The sequence below is a fragment of the Brassica rapa genome, chromosome A05, assembly GCF_000309985.2.
Source record: "Brassica rapa cultivar Chiifu-401-42 chromosome A05, CAAS_Brap_v3.01, whole genome shotgun sequence".
Lineage (NCBI taxonomy): Eukaryota > Viridiplantae > Streptophyta > Magnoliopsida > Brassicales > Brassicaceae > Brassica > Brassica rapa.
The window spans coordinates 14,825,899-14,847,941 of record NC_024799.2 but is presented as its reverse complement, the minus strand read 5'-3'; the positions used below and the strand labels follow the sequence as shown (position 1 = coordinate 14,847,941).

General features: G+C 42.9%; 1 protein-coding gene and 1 non-coding gene across 2 annotated transcripts; one reads left to right on the top strand and one right to left on the bottom strand.

The window, feature by feature from the left end:
• The first annotated feature begins 15,531 nt into the window (after positions 1 to 15,531).
• On the top strand, positions 15,532 to 15,637 carry LOC117134470. The gene has a single exon (XR_004458655.1). It is a non-coding gene; the product is annotated as a small nucleolar RNA R71 (small nucleolar RNA).
• Positions 15,638 to 20,367: 4,730 nt separating this feature from the next.
• LOC117134360 lies at positions 20,368 to 21,791 on the bottom strand. Its single transcript, XM_033292649.1, has 2 exons — positions 21,093 to 21,791; positions 20,368 to 20,982 (listed from the first exon to the last, which is right to left on the bottom strand). The coding sequence occupies exons 1-2, from the start codon at positions 21,789 to 21,791 to the stop codon at positions 20,368 to 20,370; spliced, it is 1,314 nt and encodes a 437-aa protein (XP_033148540.1).
• Positions 21,792 to 22,043: the final 252 nt, after the last annotated feature.

The window sequence follows — 22,043 nt, the reverse complement described above, 5'->3', positions numbered from 1 at the left end:
GGAAGCATGCGGATTTCAGGTCAGCTAGGATGAGATCGAAATCTCCATCCACGGCCGCCATATATCCCTTACAGCCGGACAGTCGGGCCTCTTCAGCCTCCAAGGTCGGGGGAGCCTCACTTTGGAACGACCAAACCACGGCCATCCCGCCCTCAATCGTCGCCAAAACTAAGTCCCTGCTCCGGATACACTCGAGGGAACCCAGGGAAGCATAAATCTTCGCCAAGCGAGCCTGAAACTCTGCGCGAAGAGCATCCGTGGCCTCCTGGATCCCACGGCTCGCTAGTCCCGCATCGCCCTCGATCTGACGCTGGAGCCTACGCACCTCCGAGGATTTAGCCTTCCTGGCCTTCTTCTCCTTAAGCAAGGAACTCGCCGTCTTCCCAAGGTCTCTCTCGAGCTCTCCTATCACGACCTCGAGCTTCGACACTTTCGCAGAATGAGAATCCTTGACAGCCGTCAGCATGGCCTCGGTTTCAGACCATCTACCCTGAAGCTCCACCAACTCCCCGACAAGACGATTGGTCTCGGAACCGCAATCGCTGATCATCCCATCGATCAACGACTTGAACTGCAAACAATAAATTTTTTTAAGACTAAGTCTGAGAAAGAGTGTACATGAAACGATCGAGAATTCATGTGAGAGGCAAACCTTTCCGCGAAGTCCCGACACTAGGCTCGATCCACCTTGCTGTGAAGATTCCCCGTCACCACTCTTGGTAAGCTTCCTCATCCGGCTCTTAGGCTGAGCAACCGGAACAGCACTAGGAGCACGCAACGCCAGAACGATTTCTTTCCTGGCCGGGGGAGGAGGCATAGAGTCAGCGGCCCTCTCCTTGTCCTCGACAAGGATCGGAGTCGTGGACGATCCGGCAGGTAGAGCTTGCGGAAGAGGAGCCAAGACCTCGGTCCCATGACCCGGGGCAACAACCCGCGTAGAAGAAGACGGGAACTCGGAGCCAGCTTGAACCAGTTCCTTCTCGGCTTGGCGACGAACTAGTTTCTCTCGGAAGGAGAGATGAACAGCAACACAAGCCGGCGCTTCAGCCGGAGAAGTCGGAAACGGAGCCGGAGAAGTGGCCTCGCCCATCTCGACGTTGAAATCACTCTTGTCACCTTGGGAGGAAGACATGTTGAAAGCAAAAGTTTTGGATCTAGAGAGGTTTTTTATGGTATGAAGAAGGGAAGGTGTGAAGAAAATGAATGACAAGAGCTCACTACTTATAGAAGTATGGGTTCGGAGTTCGTATCTTTAACACACATACTGTCTCGATAACTTTTCTTCCGCGGAGTTTAAAGTGTGAACTTCGTCCAATACGCTTAACCTTACCAAAATCATCAATCCGCCCGCTACGTAGCGACCGAGCGGGACAAGCGCTCGGTCGCTACGACACCAGTCCATGCATTCTCGTCAAAACCTTCGATTCTATCTCCCGAAGACCATAGCGAGCTCGGTTCATGTTTTCCGCTATTTTAAATCATCGATCAAACTTTGCGGATTAAAACCGCGGAAAGTTCGTTATTTATCATGAGAAGTCGCAGTAAACGCTTCGAGTCGGAAGACGGCCCAAAGGGACCTAAAACACGACTCGAGGCCCATCCTACGATTTCTTAACCAAAAGCCCGTAAACCGTAGCACGGTTTACGCTTGGCGCGCAAGGAAAGATAAATGTCAAGTTTTCGCGGATAAATACGAAATTTTGAGGATAATTACGAAGATCGGGAAAAATGGAATATCTCCATTTTATGCTATGACGGCTTAAGGGCAGAAGAGTAAAAGCATAAACCGACCTTGGAGCGAGTATATAAGGAGTCCTAGGCGAGAGGCATGGGGGAGGGACTTTTTTCAGACAAAACTTAGCACTTAGAGCAATTTAGGCAATTTTTCCGTTTTTGTTATTTCGAGCTGCGACTCAATTAGGTTTAGCCGTCTTAGGGTTTCTTGAACTAGGAATCTCGCCGAAAGCTCTCGAGCCCAGGCTTATACCTTGTTGTAAACGCTCATACGCAAATTCAGAATAAGATCTTCTTTGCTCTCTTTTCGATTTCTTATACTTTATCGTTGTTATTCTCGTGTTCTGATTGCTTGACGTGTGGTATTAGCAGTTATCCGGGTCCTCTGGGAAATTAGGGTTTTCCTAGTTTCCTTATTTAACAGAAATCGACAGTGCAAATTTCGGTTCCCACAGGGCTAATCCCACAAACCTATCTGAACTCTAGATTTAACAGGTGGATCTACTCAGACATGAAAACAGAAATCATAGATGAATAGATATAAAACTGAAATGAAATAGATAAGAAAACCAATGGAGTTCCAGGAGGACTCTAATAGGAGTTCCTCCCTGCTCTCCTCTAAGAGAACCAATGAAACAGAAAGCGTAAAGAAGTCTAGAAAGCGTAGCCGTCAACAATGGCTTAGAAATGACATAAATAGGGTTTCTGGTCGTCCAAGGGAATTCTGGTAATTTGTGGCTTCTGGGCTTCACGCAGTCATAAAATATACAAGGCGCAAGATCTGGGATCTCCATCGATCGACGTGCAGAATGCTGCATCGATCGACGTGGCTTCCTCTTCTCGGCAGTTTCGTCTCGCGAGGCAGAGTGACCACTCTTCAGTAAAACGGGCATAACTTCTGCTACATGATGCTGATTGACCTGAGACCGGTGGAATTGGAAAGCTAATTCAAATCTATATCTTCTGTCAACATATGGGCTCAATCTAACGGTCGGAAGGTCTCCATCCATAGCTAAACATCTGACGCGTCTGTGCAACTCTGCACCTCCAAAGGCTCTAAAAGACTCCAAAATCACCATATTTCTCCTAAACGTCCCTGAACCTGTAAATACTCTAAATAGACTCCAAAACATAATAATTGTATCTGAAAACACTTTAAAACACTTATAGACCATGATTAAGAATGGGTAAAATATATGGCCTATCAACTCCACCAGAGTTACCCTTTTGCTTGTCCTCAAGCAAAACAGACATGCAGTCTCTCTGAAAGAGGTTTTGAAAACAGTAGGGACTCACATGATTTAAAACTGAGAATCATCACCTCTACAATATTGCAATCCACATCTAAGAAGTCCTAATCACAGAAGCACATTATACAATATCCTAGCTTAGTAACCAAATTCACCTAGCCAACATCTTAGCAAATCATGTCTGACATTCCCCTCTACCAACCTCATTTCTTAACATAAATAAATGTGTATGCTTTACCTTGGGAGTATCGATCGCAAGACACATGGACTCTTACCCCAACAGGTATCTGAGTAAACATGTAGTCTTGTTCTGGTTTCTTTTACTCTATATCTCCCTTCTCTGAATCCTTTTTATCTCAATACCAATGAACAAAGATGCTGATGCAGTCCATCTTATTCACCTTCTTTTCGATTTTTCTTTTTTTAAATTATATATATATATTTTTTTTCTTTTCTTGACAAAGTGTAGGCGAATAGTGGGGTCATCGGTAATGTACCTACCCCTCGCTTCCAACAATGTGTGATCATTCTATTAGAGTAGAATAATGGGGTCACAGGAGACGCTCCTACCCCTCTAAACCGCAAGAAATCATCTCAATCTTTTATTTTATTTTATTAGGATGCCAAAGGGAGGAGAGAAGGAAACCAAAATCACTCAGACTTTTACACTTCAGACCTGAAGGAGGAATCCGATCCAGTGTATACCAAGCCCCAAGACAAGCAGTTAAGTCAAATTAGGTTGGAGGTCAGCTTCGGTTCCTTCAAACAATCTCAGCAAGTGTGAACATAGTTGACAGGTTGATCCACTTTAGTATCTTTAGTACTATCTGCAATCAGTAAGTCTAGAATGGTGCTAGAGAGTGGTTAGATAACAAGCATGAATCTAATAAGTTCATTATCCCCTTCTTGACTCAATAAAAACAGATTTTGAAAATATTTTAAATAAGACTCATAAAGGTAGATAAACGTTAGTAATCCCCCCAGACTTAAATTACACTGTCCCCAGTGTAACACAGTCGGTGGTAAAGTGAAAATGATAAAGCAGAAGTACACAATTTAACAAGTAAGAACGATAACCTGCTCAGTATCGATCGATATAATGAAGTGACAATCGATCGTTGTTGATGAAGTGTTGTCGATCGATATCGAGATGGTCTCATCGGTCGATGATCTGAGCAATGGATCTGTTTTTTTTTTTTTTTCATAACTAAAACACAATATCAGTAGAACCTCCCCCAGACTTAGATAACGCTGTGACCAGTGTATATCCAGTCGGAGTTATGGTGTAAATAAATCATAAGTACTCAATTTAACAATTTAGAATGTTATACCTGACCGGAATGGATGTCGATCGATGTAAACGTGTTGTCATCGGTCGTGGAAGATGTAGCAATGTCGATCGATATCGATTTGTTCTCGTCGGTCAATATCATGGCAATCGTTTACTTGAGTCTCCATTCTAAACATCTAACTAAAACCTAATATTAATATAACCTCCCCCAGACTTAAATAACATTGTGTCCAATGTTATTCAGCCTAAGATCGGTGGGAGAATAAATCATAAGGACAATATTTAACAAGGAAGAACAATATACCTAACTTTGATATGAATATTGACCAACACAGTTAAGTGGCGATCGATGCCCTTGATACTATGTCGATCGATGTTAGCTAGCCATCGTCGATTTCTATGGAAACTCGTCTTCCTTGAATCTTTTCCTTGTACCTAACATAAATAAAACACTAAAAGTCTAAAAGTTAGTAATATATAACTAATAAAACCAATTAACTAATAATTTTTTTTTACCTGAAATCATTAGAAAACAAGAAAAATCAGTAATAAATGAAAATTAAACCATATTTAAAACAAACCTAACAGTGGGTTGCCTCCCACTCAGCGCTTATTTTTAGTCCTTAGCTTGACTTCTGGAGATCTGATTCAGTCCGCATAAGAATGAGAACTTGCTCCAAACCAAGTCTCAATGTCTACTCTTTGAATATTTATCATTTTTGTGTGAAAGCCTCCTCCATATACCCTTCTCCTTTGTCTATCATTTCAGCAATAAGGAGTGCTTTGAGCTTTGCAAAAGGCTGTGAGAAGCATCTGCTGCGCACTCTGGGTTTTCTGCCACTATCTGAGAAGTAAGGAGTCAATGGTAATTGAGAACCTCCTTTGGTTCGTTTCCGCTTCTTCCAATTTCTCCCCTTCTTTCCCACAGACTTGTGTAATCTCACTTTGGACTTCCTGGCATCATCTGAGAAGTGAGGAATCAATGATAACTGAGAACCTTCATTGATTCTTTTTCTCTTCTTCCAGTTCCTCCACCTCTTTCCCCCAGACTTGTCTGAATGCGTGGTGGTATCTCCATAAAAAATATTTCCACACAATTCATACTCGTTCTGCTCTGATTCGCGTCTGGTGTCGATCGATGGTATCTGATCGGTATCGATCGTTGATGAAGTGTTAGTGTCGATCAATTCCGATTTGCTGATGTCGCTCGATGGTGCTTCTGCTGGGCCTTCATCTACTTCATCTCTAAATCGCAGCCCTCTTTGAGAAGCTTCTACGTACTTATTATCATCAAATACTCCACCATAGGAACTTAACTCCATACTTTTATCTGGTGGGATAGGAGATTCAGCTTCAAACACTTCATATGGAACAACAAACTTCACAGGATCATGTATCCTCTTCACTCTTTTGCAAATCCCAACAGCTTCTTCTTCGCATAGAGGTGGTCTTAGATTTTCGGCGACAGCAAGGTGTGAGGCTCCAGATGTGTGTTCTTTTCTTCCAACCAGTTATGGTTCAATCATGTATCCTGATAGTTCATCCAAACATGAGTGTCGATCGAGGTAATCGGGTGGGTATCGAGCGATACAGTCGAGTGTATGTTAATCGATGTTAGACGGCGACTGTAGATCGATGTCGTAGGGTGGGTGTCGATCGATCTCATCAGGTTTATGTCAGTCGATGTCGTCAGCCTTTAAGGAATTTTCCAGACCTTTTCCCGAAGCGGGCTGATCATCAAGCTTCTGCCGAAGCCATTCTTCCAACTCCAGAAAGTCTTTCAGAGTGACTTTGTCGACATCTGAGGTAAGATCACAGCTTGATTCATTGATGCTCTCCTATGTCGAGTTTGCAATGTCCTGAGGACAACTCGATCTTTCAAGGATTTCAAGTGGAATCGATCGATGACAAAAGTCTGTGTCGATCATTTTTGAGGTATTGGGGTCGATCGACGATGAGGTGGGAGTGTCGATCGGTTCTGAGCTCATGTCACTAATATCAGCTACTTCTACTGTGCTCAGCTTTCCAGACTCATGTTGCTCATCATCCTCCACCATATATTCCAGCATAGACCTTATCTCAATCTCTAGATTTGCTGCAGCATCATAGAGAAATTTGTTGAGGAAGGCGTATTTGATGTCGAGATCCTAGTGGCAATTTCCTGAACCAATATGCTGCTTCCCCAGCAAGAGAGTATGAGAATAATTTGCATAAATAGTAGTCTTCAGAGACTCCGTTGCATTTGATGGTCGATGCCAGATCTACAAATGTCTCCAGGTGGCTAGTGGGATCTTCATGAGGAAAACCATGGAAAGAATGCTGACCCACAAGAGAGATATATGCAGGGTGCAGCTCAAGGACAGTATTCTGAAGTGCTGAACGACGCAATGCGGACCTTTTAGCATAGGCATCCTCAGGACTGTTATAGTCTCTAATTGCCTTCGGTCGTCCAGTGCTAACATACACAGTGGTAGCATCAGGGATTGTAGAAGGTATCGATCGATGACAAATATATGTATCGATCGTTTCTGAAGTGCGGATATCGGTCGATTCTGAGTTACTACTGTCGATCGATGCTGAAGTCGGATCTTTTGTATCAGCTTCTTCTACTTTGCTCTTCTCTCCTGATACATGATATTCATCATCCTTAATTGTATCATGGTTGACCAGCTTTTCTCTGTTCAGTTCGTCTTTCTGCTTACTCTCATCTGCATGGTGAACCTGAATGTCTGGCTGCTTGACATGAGTGGTCGGGATTTCAAAATCTTCATCTTGCTCGTTATAGGCAAAATTCATAATCTGACTAATACTAATCTGACTAAGACTAGTGATTATTCCTTTCTCGTGATCTTCAATCATATTGTCCACCATGTAATCAAACCTTTTACTTTGAGTTGCTACAGCTTCGCTAAAAAATTTACCTAGGAAGGCGCCTTTGATGTCTTCCCAGCAGGTTAGAGATCTTAGTTGCAGCTTACTGAACCAGCTAAAAGCATCTCTAGATAAACAATAGGGGAAGATCTTGCAGATAATGTGGTCTGCAGATATTTCATCGTGCTTGTTTGCTGAGGCTAGGTGCATCGATCAACGGGACATGAATAGTGTCGATCGACGGAATTTAAATAGTGTCGATCGAGGGTAGGTGAATAGTGTCAGGATAAATAGTATCACGATGAACAGTACTAGGATGAATAGTATTATAATGAACAGTACCTGGATGAACAGGACCTCGATGAATAGTACCTCGGTGAATAGTACCTCGGTGAACAGTGTTGTTTCAGGATTTGTTGGCTCTGTCGATCACCGCTGCTTGTCGTTTTTCGATCGACGTCGGATGAATGGTGTCGATCGATTGATGGTGTATGCTGTCGATCGATGCTCCTTGGAGGGTGTCGATCGATACTTCCATCTTAGACTTACGCATCGTGCATAGACCAGCAAGCTCCTTCTTTGAAGGACCTAGAAATCCTCTCTTCATTGCTCTGGTACTGATATGTATGTACCTGAAATAGAAGAAAAAATTTTATGAGTTTTTCGAACAGTAACAAAACCGAGACTAAATCTAACTAAACAAGATCTTATGGCGATCAAAGCTCCCCGGCAACGGCGCCAAATTTGATATCACTCAAATTACCCTAAAGAGTGTTACTCTCATCAAAAGATGTCGAGTTATAGTACTTAGGGATCAAATCCACAAGGAGCTAGGAAACCAATTAGATCTAAACAATTTATAATAAACTAGGCTAATAAATTATAAAGCAGTAAAATAAATATAGTAAACTAGAAAGCAGTAAACAAGATGAACAGGATAATTGTTCAGCTTGGCAAGGAGTTGTTTGATGGAAGGATGGTTGCTAGATCTAGGGTTTCTATTCAGGTGTTGGAGATTATAATTCCTATAGGTACCTATTTGTTGCATGCATGATATGTTAGAGTGATACCACTCAAATTACCCTAAGGAGTGTTACTCTCATCAAAAGAGGTTCAAATGTAGTACTTAGGGATCGAATCCACAAGGAGCTAGGGAACAATTAAATCTAGTGTTTATTAATTCTAAGAGTTGTAAATGTTTAAATGGAATAGCAATAGTAACAAGCGAAGTAAATAATAAATGTAACTTGGTTGGAAATGATATTAGATGCAGGGCCACTATTCAAGTGTTGGAGATTATAATACCTATAGATGCCTATTTGTTGCAAGCATGATATGTTAGAGCTCAATCGCTTAACTCAGTGATCAGCTGTCGCATGTTTCACTGGTTAACAGACTAGATCTCGTGTCTCAACGGTTAGTATGTCGACAACGAGAGCGTGTCGATCGATGGTCCTATTGGGACGTCGACCGATACACCTTTGCCAACGTCGATCGATAGTCAGTTGAGGATATCGATCGACGGGTTCTAGCTAGGCCTATGCGCGAGTATGATATGCCCTATTAAGATATTAAATTGGCGGTTAGCCCTCTCTAGCAGTCCTAATATGATAGATAGATGTCAGGATGGGCTAACAAGGGTGCTTGAGTATGCAATCCTATGATCAAGTTCTAGTTAGCAAGGCTAAAACAAGCAATGAATACAAATCTATCATAAATATCACAACAAGGCAGATCTATAGTTTGGGGCTAATCCCACAAACCTATCTGAACCCGGGATCTAATAATTGAACTACTCAGACATAGCAAAGCAATTCATAACAATAAAGAAATAGAAACTCATAGTATAGATGAAAACAAATGAAAACAAGGAGTTCCAATCACAAGTGTTCTTCTCTCCAAAACTCTCTTCTCTCTCTCTCTCAAAGTGAAACTTGTAACAAAAAAGGTCTCCCTGCCGTCAAAAACACTTAGGCAGTATATAATCTACTAGGTTAAAAACTCGTCAGGGCATTTTGGTAATTTGGCTTGGCCTTGGGTTTTAAGTCTGCTAGATCCAAAATGTCGTGTGTCTGATGTCTTGACATCGATCGATGGTACTTGTGTACATCGATCGATATTAATCTTCCTCTGTCGAGGCATCTCCTGGTATCGAACGACAGCACTGATGCGTATCGATCGATTGTTCTTCCTCTCGTCGACCTTTACGTGGTCAGCTCGGGTGAAATGTCCTTTAAGCGACAAAAGGCTCCAAAATCATAGCTTTACTCCGAAATGCACCTGAACCTGAAAACATACCTAGAAGAGTAGAAAACATAGATATATATATAGTAAAATACTTATATACCATGGATGAAAATGGGTCAAATCCAAGGTATATCAACTCCCTCAGACTTACCCTTTTGCTTGTCCTCAAGCAAAACATACAGGCAGTCTCTCTGAAAGAGGTTTGAAAATATTAGGGACTCAAGATTTTAAAGCATAGAAATCTTTTCCTAAACAATTTTGCAACCACATTTAAAAAGTCTTAATCACAAAAGCACACTATGCAATATCCTAGCTTAGCAACCATTTCTAACATAACACAACTCATCAATTCACGTCTGACATCCCCTCTACTGATTTCATTTCTTAGCATAAATATAAAGTGAATGCTTTACCTTGGGAGTATCGATCATAGGATGCAAGGATTTCAGACAGGTATCTGGAGCTGCAGGTAAAAGTTAGTTCATAGTTTCTCTCTCTCTAATTTTCTCTCTTGAGTCAAAGTCTGCTTCCATTGCAAAATCAGTGACCAAGATTGGACAGGCTTCCATGAATCAAAACTTAATGGTGGTTGCCACCAAGTTCTGTTCACTTCTTTTTGACCTATATCCAAGAGTTCTTTACGAAAGCGAGCCTTGAAGATTGCCGCCTCCAAGTCCCGTTTCGAACTCTTTTAGTGGAGTCTTTATGAATCAAGCCTTAATGGTTTTAGCCACCAAGTCCTGTTCAGACTCATCCTAATTAAACAATAGATCTTTTTTTTATTATTATATTTATTATTATTATTATTATATTTTTTTTAAAATAGAACTCACTAACTATTCTAGGGTCGAAATTTAGAGAGAGAAAATGTGATAAATAATCTACACCAGGCGTTACCTTCCAGACATGTCTGAAGAATCCGATCCCATGTATACCAAGCCCCAAGACAAGCGGTTATGTCAGGTTTAGTGTTGGAAATCAGCTTTGGTTACTTCATACGGTCCAGGCAAGTGTCTAGTTGATAGGTTGATTCGCTTTAGCATCTATAGTGCTAACTGCAATCAGTAAATCTGAAATAGTGCTAAAGATTGGTTAGATATTCAAGTTTAAATCAATATAAGGTTATAGTCCTTATTTTCAATAGCTAAGCATAATTTATTAAAATTCCTTTTATATAAGAATAAAATAAATTATATCAGTAAATTTCCCCCCAGACTTAAATTACACTGTCCCAGTGTAACTCAACCGGAGTTATGATGAAATAGTTCATGATGTACGAAATGTAACAAGTAAGGAAGATACATCTGACCGGATTAGATATCGATCGATGGGTAAGTGTTACATCGATCGTCGTGTGGTTGTCTATGTCGAGCGATGTCGACGTCTCGTCGGCGGTCGATATTCAGGTCCTCCTACTTGGGTCTCCTAAATCTGAAAGAAATAAAACGAAAGTAAATAAATGCTAGCTAATAAAACCAAAATAAAATACCTAATAGTGGGTTGTCTCCCACTCAGCGCTTGGTTATAGTCATTTAACTTGACTGTGGTAGTGATTGGCAATTGGGTGGAGAAACAGCTGCTTGTTAGAAAACAAGCATCCACGTCATCTCTGCACATTCTAGACCAAGATGCAATGAAACTTCTTGTGGCCTCATCATTTCTTGTCCATTTGTCATCCATCTTCTCAAGTACATTGGAGATGTTATGTAGCCTTTCTTGAACGTTGTCAAAGCTGACCTGGTGCCAGCCTATGTTGTCATAGGCGTATGCTGAAAGTTTTGTCAGTTCCTTTTGCATTGACTCTATCTTCTTGTGTATCAGCTGCTCGCCGACTGGTGTAGACTCGGCGTCGATCGATGCGATTAGGTGTTCGTCGGTCGATCTCGGTGAGTTGCCATCGAGAGATTTTGCTCGTGTCCTGTCGATCGATGCTGATATCTGGTGTTGAGCTGCGAGTTGCCTCTGAATGGCTTTGACTTCTTTCTGTAGCCATTCTGTATGGCTGTCTAGTCCACTGATTTTGTTGTCGAATGGAAAGTAGATGTCATCGCTGCGTTTGTCAAATCGTTCCTCCATGGTGTCTATAGCAGTGTAGATCTTGGATGTGATCTTGTCAACCTCTTGCCATCGATCCAAGGCCCTCGTAGCCTATCGATCGATGCTGATTTTGCCTGCAAAAAACTTTGATTACTGATGTTATCAATATCCCTTTGGGCATGAAGTATTTGACTAGACAATTTGTTTAAATTTATCATGACTGGTGATATAATGCGGTCATGTATGTCTTCGTAAGTCCTCAGTCTCTCATTCATGGCTGAGACCTTAGCGTCGAGCGCTGTGATGGTACACACGTCGATCGATGTGGCTGGTTGTTGGTCCTTCTTGCGAATGGTGTCCAGATCTTACTGTAGTAGCTCGATTTTAGTGTTTAGCCAGTCCACGTTGTTGTTGAGAGGGTAGTACATGTCGTTTATCCTTGTGTCGATGTATGAGACTTCCTATTCATCCTTGTGTTGTGCTGAACATTGCAGTTCTGCAGGTATCTGGGCTGTAGGAAAACTGACGTCGATCGATGGTGCATGTGGTGCGTCGATCGATGCTGAGGTCGTGGCTTCCTTCTCAAGTTGCTGACGTAAACTCTCAATTTGTGTCATCATTTCTGCCATACTTCTGAAAAGCTCACTGTAGCCTCTATCCAAAGGTTGATGTGTATCTTCTACCAATGATTTGAGCTCCTCTCCTAGTTTTTCCTGAGCTCCACAAATACCAGTCACTATCTCGTTGATTTCATCTTTGGTGTAGAGTTCTAGTGCCAGTCTTGTGAGTGTGAAGGAAGTGGCATGTTCTGGAAGACAGATGTGGCTCTCTTCAAAAAGAGATGCTCTTTCCAGTAATTTCCTGATGTCGTCCTTTGTGACAGGTATCATCTCACCAGCTACGCCTCGTGCGTGTCCACACTCATCTCTGTAGACTCCATACTCGTCCCTTTGTTCCCAAGTGAACTTTCTGGCTCCGTACATGTCAAAAGCGCGGTTCCCAAATTCATAACGTCTGCGATCGACGTCGGGTCATCCTTATCGATCGACGTTGGTGTTACCCTATCTATCGATGTCTCAGGTGTCCCGTCGATCGATGCTTGCCCTTTTGGTTGGCGTGATAGATCTGGATTGATTTCTGTTGTGGCGACTCTTACGTGGTTGTTAGGATCTGTTTGAATGACGTCTGGAGTTCCACGTTGCTGTGAGAATAGGTTGTCAGGTCCATTGGCTACTTGAAGGATATCTGCTATGTCCTCTCTGGACACTTGTAAGATCCTTCCATCCATTGCACGTGCGTTGCCATCTGGGTCCCTGAAAATACCAAATTCATCAGGTGTTAGAAAACCGTAATCAATGTTTGCATTATCATTCAATTTAGAAATAGAAAGATTAGGGTTTAGAGAAGTATCGATCGATGTCGATACAAATGCATCGATCGATGGCAAAGTAATTTCTGCAGAACTTGTGTTCTTGAGATGATTGCTCTTCATGGATTTTCCTGTTGATGTAGATGGAAGAGTGTTCATCTTTTTTTGCTTGTGTGTCTACTCTGGTGTGTGCAGGTGGTTTCGGGGGTGCAAAACATTTTATATAGGCATCTCTAAACCTAGTTGGAGAGGGAATATTCTCATGCTCTTGAATTTTCGTTGCGGCACGAATATCGATCGATGTTCCTATGTGAGTGTCGATCGATGTGAGCGGTTGTTTTGCTGGACGAGGGTGGGTATCGACTGATGTGGAGTGCACAGCGTCAAACGATGTTGGAAATGTGTTGGTGAACTTATGTGGTTCGAATCTTTCATCCTTCAAAGACATTTCAATTGCACGTTCTTTCCAATAATCTTCATCGTATTCCTCTGTATGTTCCTCGTTAGATGAAGTGATTACAGTGTCAACTGCAAAACTTTCATGGAAACCACTGTCTGCCCAACTGCCTATGGAATAATCATCATGTCCTCTCTTGCTTGGAGGTTGGAAGGCAAAGTGTTGGTAACAATGATTAGGTGGAGTGAAATGGTCAACCAGGTGCTTTACGTCGAGTGACATGTCGTTGCGGTCATCGGTCACCGTTGACTCATTGGAATCGATCGATGGAAAGGTTGGGGTGTCGATCGATTCCGAGTACTCTGTTTCGTACTCCGATTCGTACTCTGCTCCACAATGGCATGCGCCAATGAAGCCAAGTTCTTTCCCGTAATCTACAGAATTAATGACCTTTCGCTTAGGTCGGATGGGGTCGTAGTGGATGTTGGGGTCTATGAGCGTCAGACACAATTTGTTTTTGTTCATGTCACATACAGCTCCTACTGTAGCTAGGAAAGATCTTCCAAGCAGAAGTGAAGAGTTCCAGTTAAGCTCGATGTCTAGGACATGAAAATCTACAGGGACAAGGGTATTACCAATCTGTACCTCGAGATCTCTTATTATACCTCCTGATCGTTTCTCTGAAAGATCCGCGAAGGTGAAGGATTCTGTTGAAGGATCGATGGTCAAACCAAGCTGGTCTGCCATGATCCTAGGGAGGATACTAACTGATGCTCCTGTGTCACACATTGAATGGGGAAATTCAACACCCTTGACTACGCATGGTATTGCGAACTTCCCAGGATCACTCTTCTTCGTCAATGTGATCCTGTGTTTCATCTTCTCTCTGACTTGATGAAACATTCTCCTAATGTCCTCCTCAGTTACCTTTTTTTCTCTGAAGAACATCCACAACCGGTGTGTGAAGTAAGCTTCATCAAAAGCTTTTTCGATTGGGATTCTGAGGACTCTTTTAGTGAAACCATCCATCTCCTTATCGTTAGCTTCCCTCTTAAGGTTCTTAAGAATTTTCTCCTTTCTTTTCTTTAACCTTCTCCCTTTAGCTTCCTGATTTTCTTGAACTGGTTCTGGTGAACTATTTAAAGGGTTGGGTTTTGGTTTGGGTGGATTAGCTAATGGTTTAGGTGGTGGTCTGAGTGCGTTGATATAACCATTATCGATTGAGGGTAACCGCACTCGGTATGTCAGAGGTGCCTGTCGATCGATGCGAGGTGGATTGTGACAATCGACGTCGGACTCACTCTGTCGATCGATGGTTGGCTCAACCGATCGATCGATTTTATCATAGAAAGGGGAGGGTGGGTGAGGATGTTTAGCTGCGAATTCTTCATGAGTTGGAATTCGAACCGCATTGCATTCAGTCGATTCAGCGGACGACGTCGATCGATGACTGGAGTAATCCGTCCATTGATTTTCGTCATGGTCTGTCGATCGATGCGAGTTCATCGACATCGGTCGACACCATTGGGATCTGCCGAGACTCATGGAGCTTTGGATTTCGAAGTCTCCTTCCTCAAGCTTTTCATTTCTCACCACTTGCCAGAAATCATCATCTATGATGGCATTTACGTGGTGTTTTCCTTTATCAGCTCCTGCCTCTCTAGCGAAAGCTTCTTGCCTCTTTATAGTCTCGCCCGTCTGAATTACTTGCGTTTCAAGTTTTCTCACCTGAGTCCCTAAGGTCTCGATTTTGGTGTTCAGATTGTTGTAGGCGGAGTCTATTTTACTGTTGAAATCCACGGTGATTTGTTGTTGTCCCAACAGTACTCGATCAAGCATCTCTTCGATCTTGCTTTCCTGAGTCTGGGGTGGTGGATTCTGGCAATAAGAGTTTGAGTAGCTCTTGCTGTTGTTGAAGGGTTTTTGAAATTGTGAACTTTGGTTACTTCTTTGACCATTTCCAAAGAAGTTTCTATTTCCGCCATGGTTTCCAAATTTCTGGAATCCGGTACCTCCGATGTAGTTCACATTTTCTTCTCCTTCCTTATCTGCTACTTCTCCTCCAGCTGAACAGACTTGCTTCCTAAGAAGCTCGTGCACCACATCTAACTTAGCTCTTACTTCGTCCATCTGTTCCTTCCCGATAGAGGCTACAGACTTCTTTCGTTCTGAGTCAGTGTTTTTGGTGTTGTTGCTGTTAGCAAGGTTTTCGATAAGTCTCACAGCTTCCAACGGATTCCGAGTAGTGAAGTTTCTTTCACTCGCTGTATCAAGAGCCATTTGATACTGTAAGGCGAGACCTCGGAAGAAAGTGCTTAGCAGCTGCACTTCGTTAAATCCGTGGTGTGGACAGTCTCGCTGGAAGAACCTAAATCTAATCCATGCATCTTTGAAGGACTCTCCAGCCTCCTGCGAGAATGTGGAAATTTTGTTCCGAAGTTCTTCAGCGCGCGCCTCATCGAAGAAGTTTCGTAAGAAAGCATTCTTGATGTCAGCCCAGGATGTTAAAGATCATGTGGGTTGCTGCCTAAGCCAGTTCATCGCTTCTCCATTCAGCGTGTATCTGATGAGTATGCACAGCAGGTAATCTTTGGGGACTCCTTCCATCCGAATAGAGCAGCGATTAGATCCTCGAACCGTTCCAGATGGTCCATAGGATGCTCGTGCGGTAACCCAGAGTAGGGTATCTGCGACACAAGAGTGTAGAATTGAGGTTTCAGCTCAAAATTCTGCTTCTGGATCTTCGGAAGTCGAATAGCTGATCTGTTGGAATAGTACTCATCTGGGCGATTGTAGTCGGCCAGTGGTTTCGATCGAGCGTCCTCATCTACAGGTTGAGCAGCTCCTGTAGCATCAGCATCAGGGATTACAGTCCCCTGAGCGTCTATTTTCTGACCTGTTGTATTACGCAGATGACCGGCCTGGTCATACAGGTTTCCGTTCTCGGCCTGTGTTAGAATAATAATGTTTACCATTTTTGACGACACGGTATCGATCGACGTACGCGGTGTAGTATCGATCGTTTTCGAACGATTGGGATCGATCGACGATGAAGGTCTGGTGTCGGTCGACGGTTGGTTGTGCGTATCGATCAACGACGAAGTTGTTGCGTCGAGCGATGTGGAACGTTGACCTCTACGGATGGTGCGTTCCAAATGAGCAGGATCGTCTGAGTACAGCAAGTCTTTCTCCTTTTTGAAGAGAGCCACATCTGTCTTCCAGAACACGCCACTTCCTTCACACTCACAAGACTGGCACCAGAACTCTACACCAAAGATGAAATCAACGAGATGGTGACTGGTATTTGTGGAGCTCAGGAAAAACTGGGAGAGGAGCTCAAATCATTGGTAGAAGATACACATCAACCTTTGGATAGAGGCTACAATGAGCTTTTCAGAAGTATGGTAGAAATAAGGACAAAAATTGAGAGTTTACGACATAACCTTGAGAAGGAAGCCACGACCTCAGCATCGATTGACGCACCACATGCACCATCGATCGACGTCAGTCTTCCTACAGCCCAGATCCCTGCAGAACCGCAATGTTCAGCAGAACACAAGGATGAATGGGAAGTCTCATACATCAACACGAGGATAAACGACGTGTACTACCCTCTCAACAACAACGTGGACTGGCTGAACACTAAAATCGAGCTACTACAGCAAGATCTGGACACCATTCGCTAGAAGGACCAACAACCAGCCACATCGATCGACGTGTGTACCATCACATCGCTCGACGCTAAGATCTCAGCCATGGATACTAGGCTGCAGACTTACGAAATCATGCATGACCGCTTCGTATCACCAGTCATGCTAGATTTAAACAAATTGCCTAGTCAAATACTTCATGCCCAAAGGGATATTGATAACATTACTAATCAAAAATTTTTGCAGGCAAACTCATTTTCGATCGACAGGCTACGAGAGCCATGGATCGATGGCAAGAATCCTGTGGAGTCACTTCCCTACACAGCAGCAGAGGTTGACAAGATCACATCCAAGATCTACACTGCTATAGCCACCATGGAGGAACGACTTGACAAACGCTGCGATGACATCTACTTTCCATTCAACAACAGAATCAGTGGACCAGCCACGCAGAATGGCTACAGAAAGAAGTCAAAGCCATTAAGAGGCAACTCGCAGCCCAACACCAGATATCAGCATCGATCGACAGGAAGTGAGCGAAATCGCTCGATGGCAAAGAACTGACAGAACTTTCAGCATACGCCTATAACAACATAGGCTGGCACCAGGTCAGCATTGACAACGTTCAAGATAGGCTACAGCACATCTCCAATGTACTTGAGAAGATGGATGACAAATGGACAAGAAATGATGAGGCCACAAGAAGTTTCATTGCATCTTGGTCAAGTATGTGCAGAGATAACGTCGATGCTTGTTTTCCAACAAGCCACTGTTTCTCCACCAACTAGCCAATCAATACCACAGTCAAGCTAAATGACTATAACCAAGCGCTGAGTGGGAGGCAACCCACTATTAAGTATTTTATTTAGGTTTTATTATCTAGCATTTATTTACTTTCGTTTTATTTCTTTCAGATTTAGGAGACACAAGTAGGAGGACATTAATATCGACCGCCGACGAGACGTCGACATCGCTCGACATAGACAAACACACGACGATCGATGTAACATGTTCCCATCGATCGATATCTAATCCGGTCAGATGTATCTTCCTCACTTGTTACATTTCGTACCTATAAATTATTCCATCATAACTCCGGCTGAGTTACACTGGGACAGTGTAATTTAAGTCTGGGGGGAGATTTACTGATATAATTTATTTTATTCTTATACAGAAAGGAATTTTAATAAATTATGCTTAGCTATTGAAAATAGGGACTATAATTTTATATCGATTTAAACTTGAATATCCAACCAATCTTTAGCACCATTTTAGATTTACTGATTGCAGATAGCACTGTAGATGCTAAAGCAGATCAACCTATCAACTACACACTTGCCTTGAACGTATGCAGTAACCGAAGCTAATTTCCAACACTAAACCTGACATAACCACTTGTCTTGGGGCTTGGTATACATGGGATCGGATTCTTCAGACAGGTCTGGAAGGTAACGCCTTGTGTAGATTATTTATCACATTTTCTCTCTCTAAATTTCGATCCTAGATTAGTTAGTGAATTATATTAAATAAAAATAAAATAAGATCTATTGTTTACTTAGGATGAGTCTGAACAGGACTTTGTGGCTAAAACCATTAAGGCTTGATTCATAAAGACTCCAATATAAGAATTCGAAACGGGACTTGGAGGCGGCAATCTTCAAGGCTCGCTTTCACAAAGAATTCTTGGATATAGGTCAAAAAGAAGTGAACAGAGCTTGGTGGAAACCACCATTAAGTTTTAATTCATGGAAGCCTGTCCAATCTTGGTCACTGATCCTGCAATGGAAGCAGACTTTGACTCAAGAGAGAAAATTAGAGAGAGAGAAATTAGGAACTAACTTTTACCTGCAGCTCCAGATACTTGTCTGAAATCCTTGCATCCTATGATCGATACTCCCAAGGTAAAGCATTCACTTTATATTTATGCTAAGAAATGAAGTCAGTAAAGGGGATGTCAGACGTGAATTGCTGAGTTATGTTATGTTAGAAATGGTTGCTAAGCTAGGATATTGCATAGTGTGCTTATGTGATTAGGACTTTTTAGATGTGGTTGCAAAATTGTTGAGGAAATGATTTCTATGGTTTAAAATCTATAAGTCCCTAATATTTTCAAACCTCTTTCAGAGAGACTACCTGTATGTTTTGCTTGAGGACAAGCAAAAGGCTAAGTCTCGGGGAGTTGATATACCTTGGATTTGACCCGTTTTCATTCATGGTATATAGGTGTTTTACTATATATATATATATATATATATATATATATATATATATATATATATCTATGTTTTCTACTCTTCTAGGTATGTTTTCAGGTTCGGGTGCATTTCGGAGTAAAGCTATGACTTTGGAGCATTTTGGAGCTTAAAAGACATTTCACCCGAGCTGACCATGTAGAGGTCGACGAGAGGAAGCACAATCGATCGATGCACATCCAGTGCTGTTGATCGACACCATGAGATGCCTCGACAAATGAAGATTAATATCGATCAATGTACACAAGTACCATCGATTGATGTCGAGACATTGGACATGCGACATTTTGGAACCAGCGGACTTAAAGCCCAAGGCCAAGCCAAATTATGAAAATGCCCTGACGAGTTTTGAACCTAGTAGATTATATACTTCCTAAATGTTTTGACGGCAGAGAGAGCTTTTTGTTACAGTTTTACTTTGAGAGAGAAAGAGACTTTTGGAGAGAAGATCACTTGTGATTGGAACTCCTTGTTTTCAATTATTTTCATCTATACTATGAATTTCCATTTCTTCATTGTCATGAATTGCTTTGCTATATCTGAGTAGTTCATTTATTAGATACAGGGTTCAGATAGGTTAGTGGGATTAGCCCCAAACTATAAATCTTCCTTGTTGTGATATTCATGATAGATTTGTATTCATTGCTTGTTTTAACCTTGCTAACTAGAACTTGATCATAGGATTGCATACTCAAGCACCATTGTTATCCCATCCTGACATCGATCTATCATATTAGGACTGCTAGAGAGGGCTAACCGCCAATTTAGTATCTTAATAGGGCATATCATACTTGCGCATAGGCCTGGCTAGAACCCGTCGATCGATGTTCTCAACTGACTATCGGTCGACGTAGGTAAAGGTGTATCGGTCGATGTCCCTATAGGACCATCGATCGACACTTTCTCGTTGTCAACATACTAACCGTTGAGACACGAGATCTAGCTTGTTAACCAGTGAAACATGCGACAGCTGATCACTGAGTTAAGCGGTTGAGCTCTAACATATCATGCATGCAACAAATAGGCATCTATAGATATTATAATCTCCAACACCTGAATAGTGGCCCTGCATCTAATATCATTTCCAATCAAGTTATATTTACTATTTACTTCGCTAGTTACTATTATTTCATTTAAACATTTACAACTCTTAGAATTAATAAACACTAGCTTTAATTGTTCCCTAGCTCCTTGTGGATTCGATCCCTAAGTACTACATCTGAACCTCTTTTGATGAGAGTAACACTCCTTAGGGTAATTTGAGTGGTATCAATTGACCTCGTCGCTGAACCCGATGAGTGGAGTTACTTTGCGCGTCAGGGTATTCTCCTCTAACCCTAGGTCTTGGTACGCTGTCAGGAAGATGATATTGCTGGAGGACCCGTTGTCTACTAGTATTCTTTTCACCAAACAGTTCGCTATGGTGAGAGAGAAAACTAGAGCGTCATGGTGGGGAGCTAATATCTTCTTTTGCTCCTTGGCTGTGAAGCTTATCTCGTCGGTACCTAGAAGTAGGGTTTTAGGTTGAGCAGTCTCCAGGCCGTGTTTAGCATTACGGGTGCTCTTCTTTGCAGCTGCATGACTCACGCCACTTACTTCAGAGCCTCCTGAGATGACATGAATCACCCGGTCCTGGCGAGGTGGTGAGCTTGATGCGTCTCCTTTGGATTTCCCTGATGCTTCTTTGCTAAGATGAGCCTTGGCTTTCTCTGAAAGGAATTCTCGGAGATGTCCCTTTTGGAGCATTTCGTTGACCTTGATCTTCAGGGCGACGCAGTCTTCAGTTTTGTGGTCGTGATCGCGATGGAAGTCGCACCAGAGTCTCGGGTTCCGGAATGAGTCAGGTGCTTTCATCTTTGGGGGCCATTTGACCTGTTGGCCCATCTGACTCAGCGTGTTGACCAGCACTAGTGTGGATATTGAGAGATGGGAGATATCGGTCCAGGTAAACACAGACATCCCCTCTTTTTTTTTCTAATGGCCGGTATTGGAACCTGCCCCGGTTCCTGCTTCCGGAGTCCTTGGATCCCTTTTGGGAGGATCTTTCTTCTCGGTCTCCCCGGTCTGATCGGGTGGACCTCTGATACTGTTGGGTTGAGACTTGGCGCAGCTAGCGACGTCCTCTTCCACTTCACCTGTGCCCACACTCGGGATAGCACATCCTCCATGGTTTTGCAAGGGTACATGGTTTGCTCTTTGTAGAGCCCTCCATCTGGAAGTAGGCCTCTCTTGAAGGCAGAGATTGCGGTAGGGATGCTGCATTCAGGGACTGCTACCTTCTCTTGATTGAAACAGGCTATGCAGTCCCGCAGGGGTTCTACTCGATGCTGGAGGATCTCGTAGAGACCATCTGAAGTCTTCTCCAGGCTCCTGCTACTCGCGAATTGTTCTACGAACTTGTCGCTCAGACCGGCAAAGGAAGAGATGGAGCTGGTAGGGAGATTGCTATACCATTGCAAGGCGGGTCCAATTAGAGTGGAGCCAAACCCTTTACACATGGTAGCTTCACGGGCCTCCTTGGGGAGCGCAACCGCTAGCATCCTCTGTTTATATTTGTACATCTTGATGCTAGGGAAGGAGAATTTCCGAGGCATCTCGACTGAGGCGATCTCCTCTGCGAAGGGAGTATCTGTGTACGAGTCGGGGTTGCTCCTCCGGATTGGAGGAGCTACTCCTGGTAGACGTTCCACCATGGATTGCATGGGGTCGAACCTCTTGGAAAACATCTGCCTCCAGATAGGCGGTTATGGAAGACTCGGCTGCTGTCTTCTCGGGTTATTTTTTCTCGGGTTCAGGTTCGGAATCACTTTCCTCTAGGTCGTGGATCTGGTGATCCTCGGTCCCTTCTCATGTTGCCCCGGCCGCTCCGGATGCAGGAGTCGCGTTAGTGGTGCCTTCTCCGGTGTTGAGAGTGCTCAGGCTTCCTATAGGTCGAAAGCGACGCT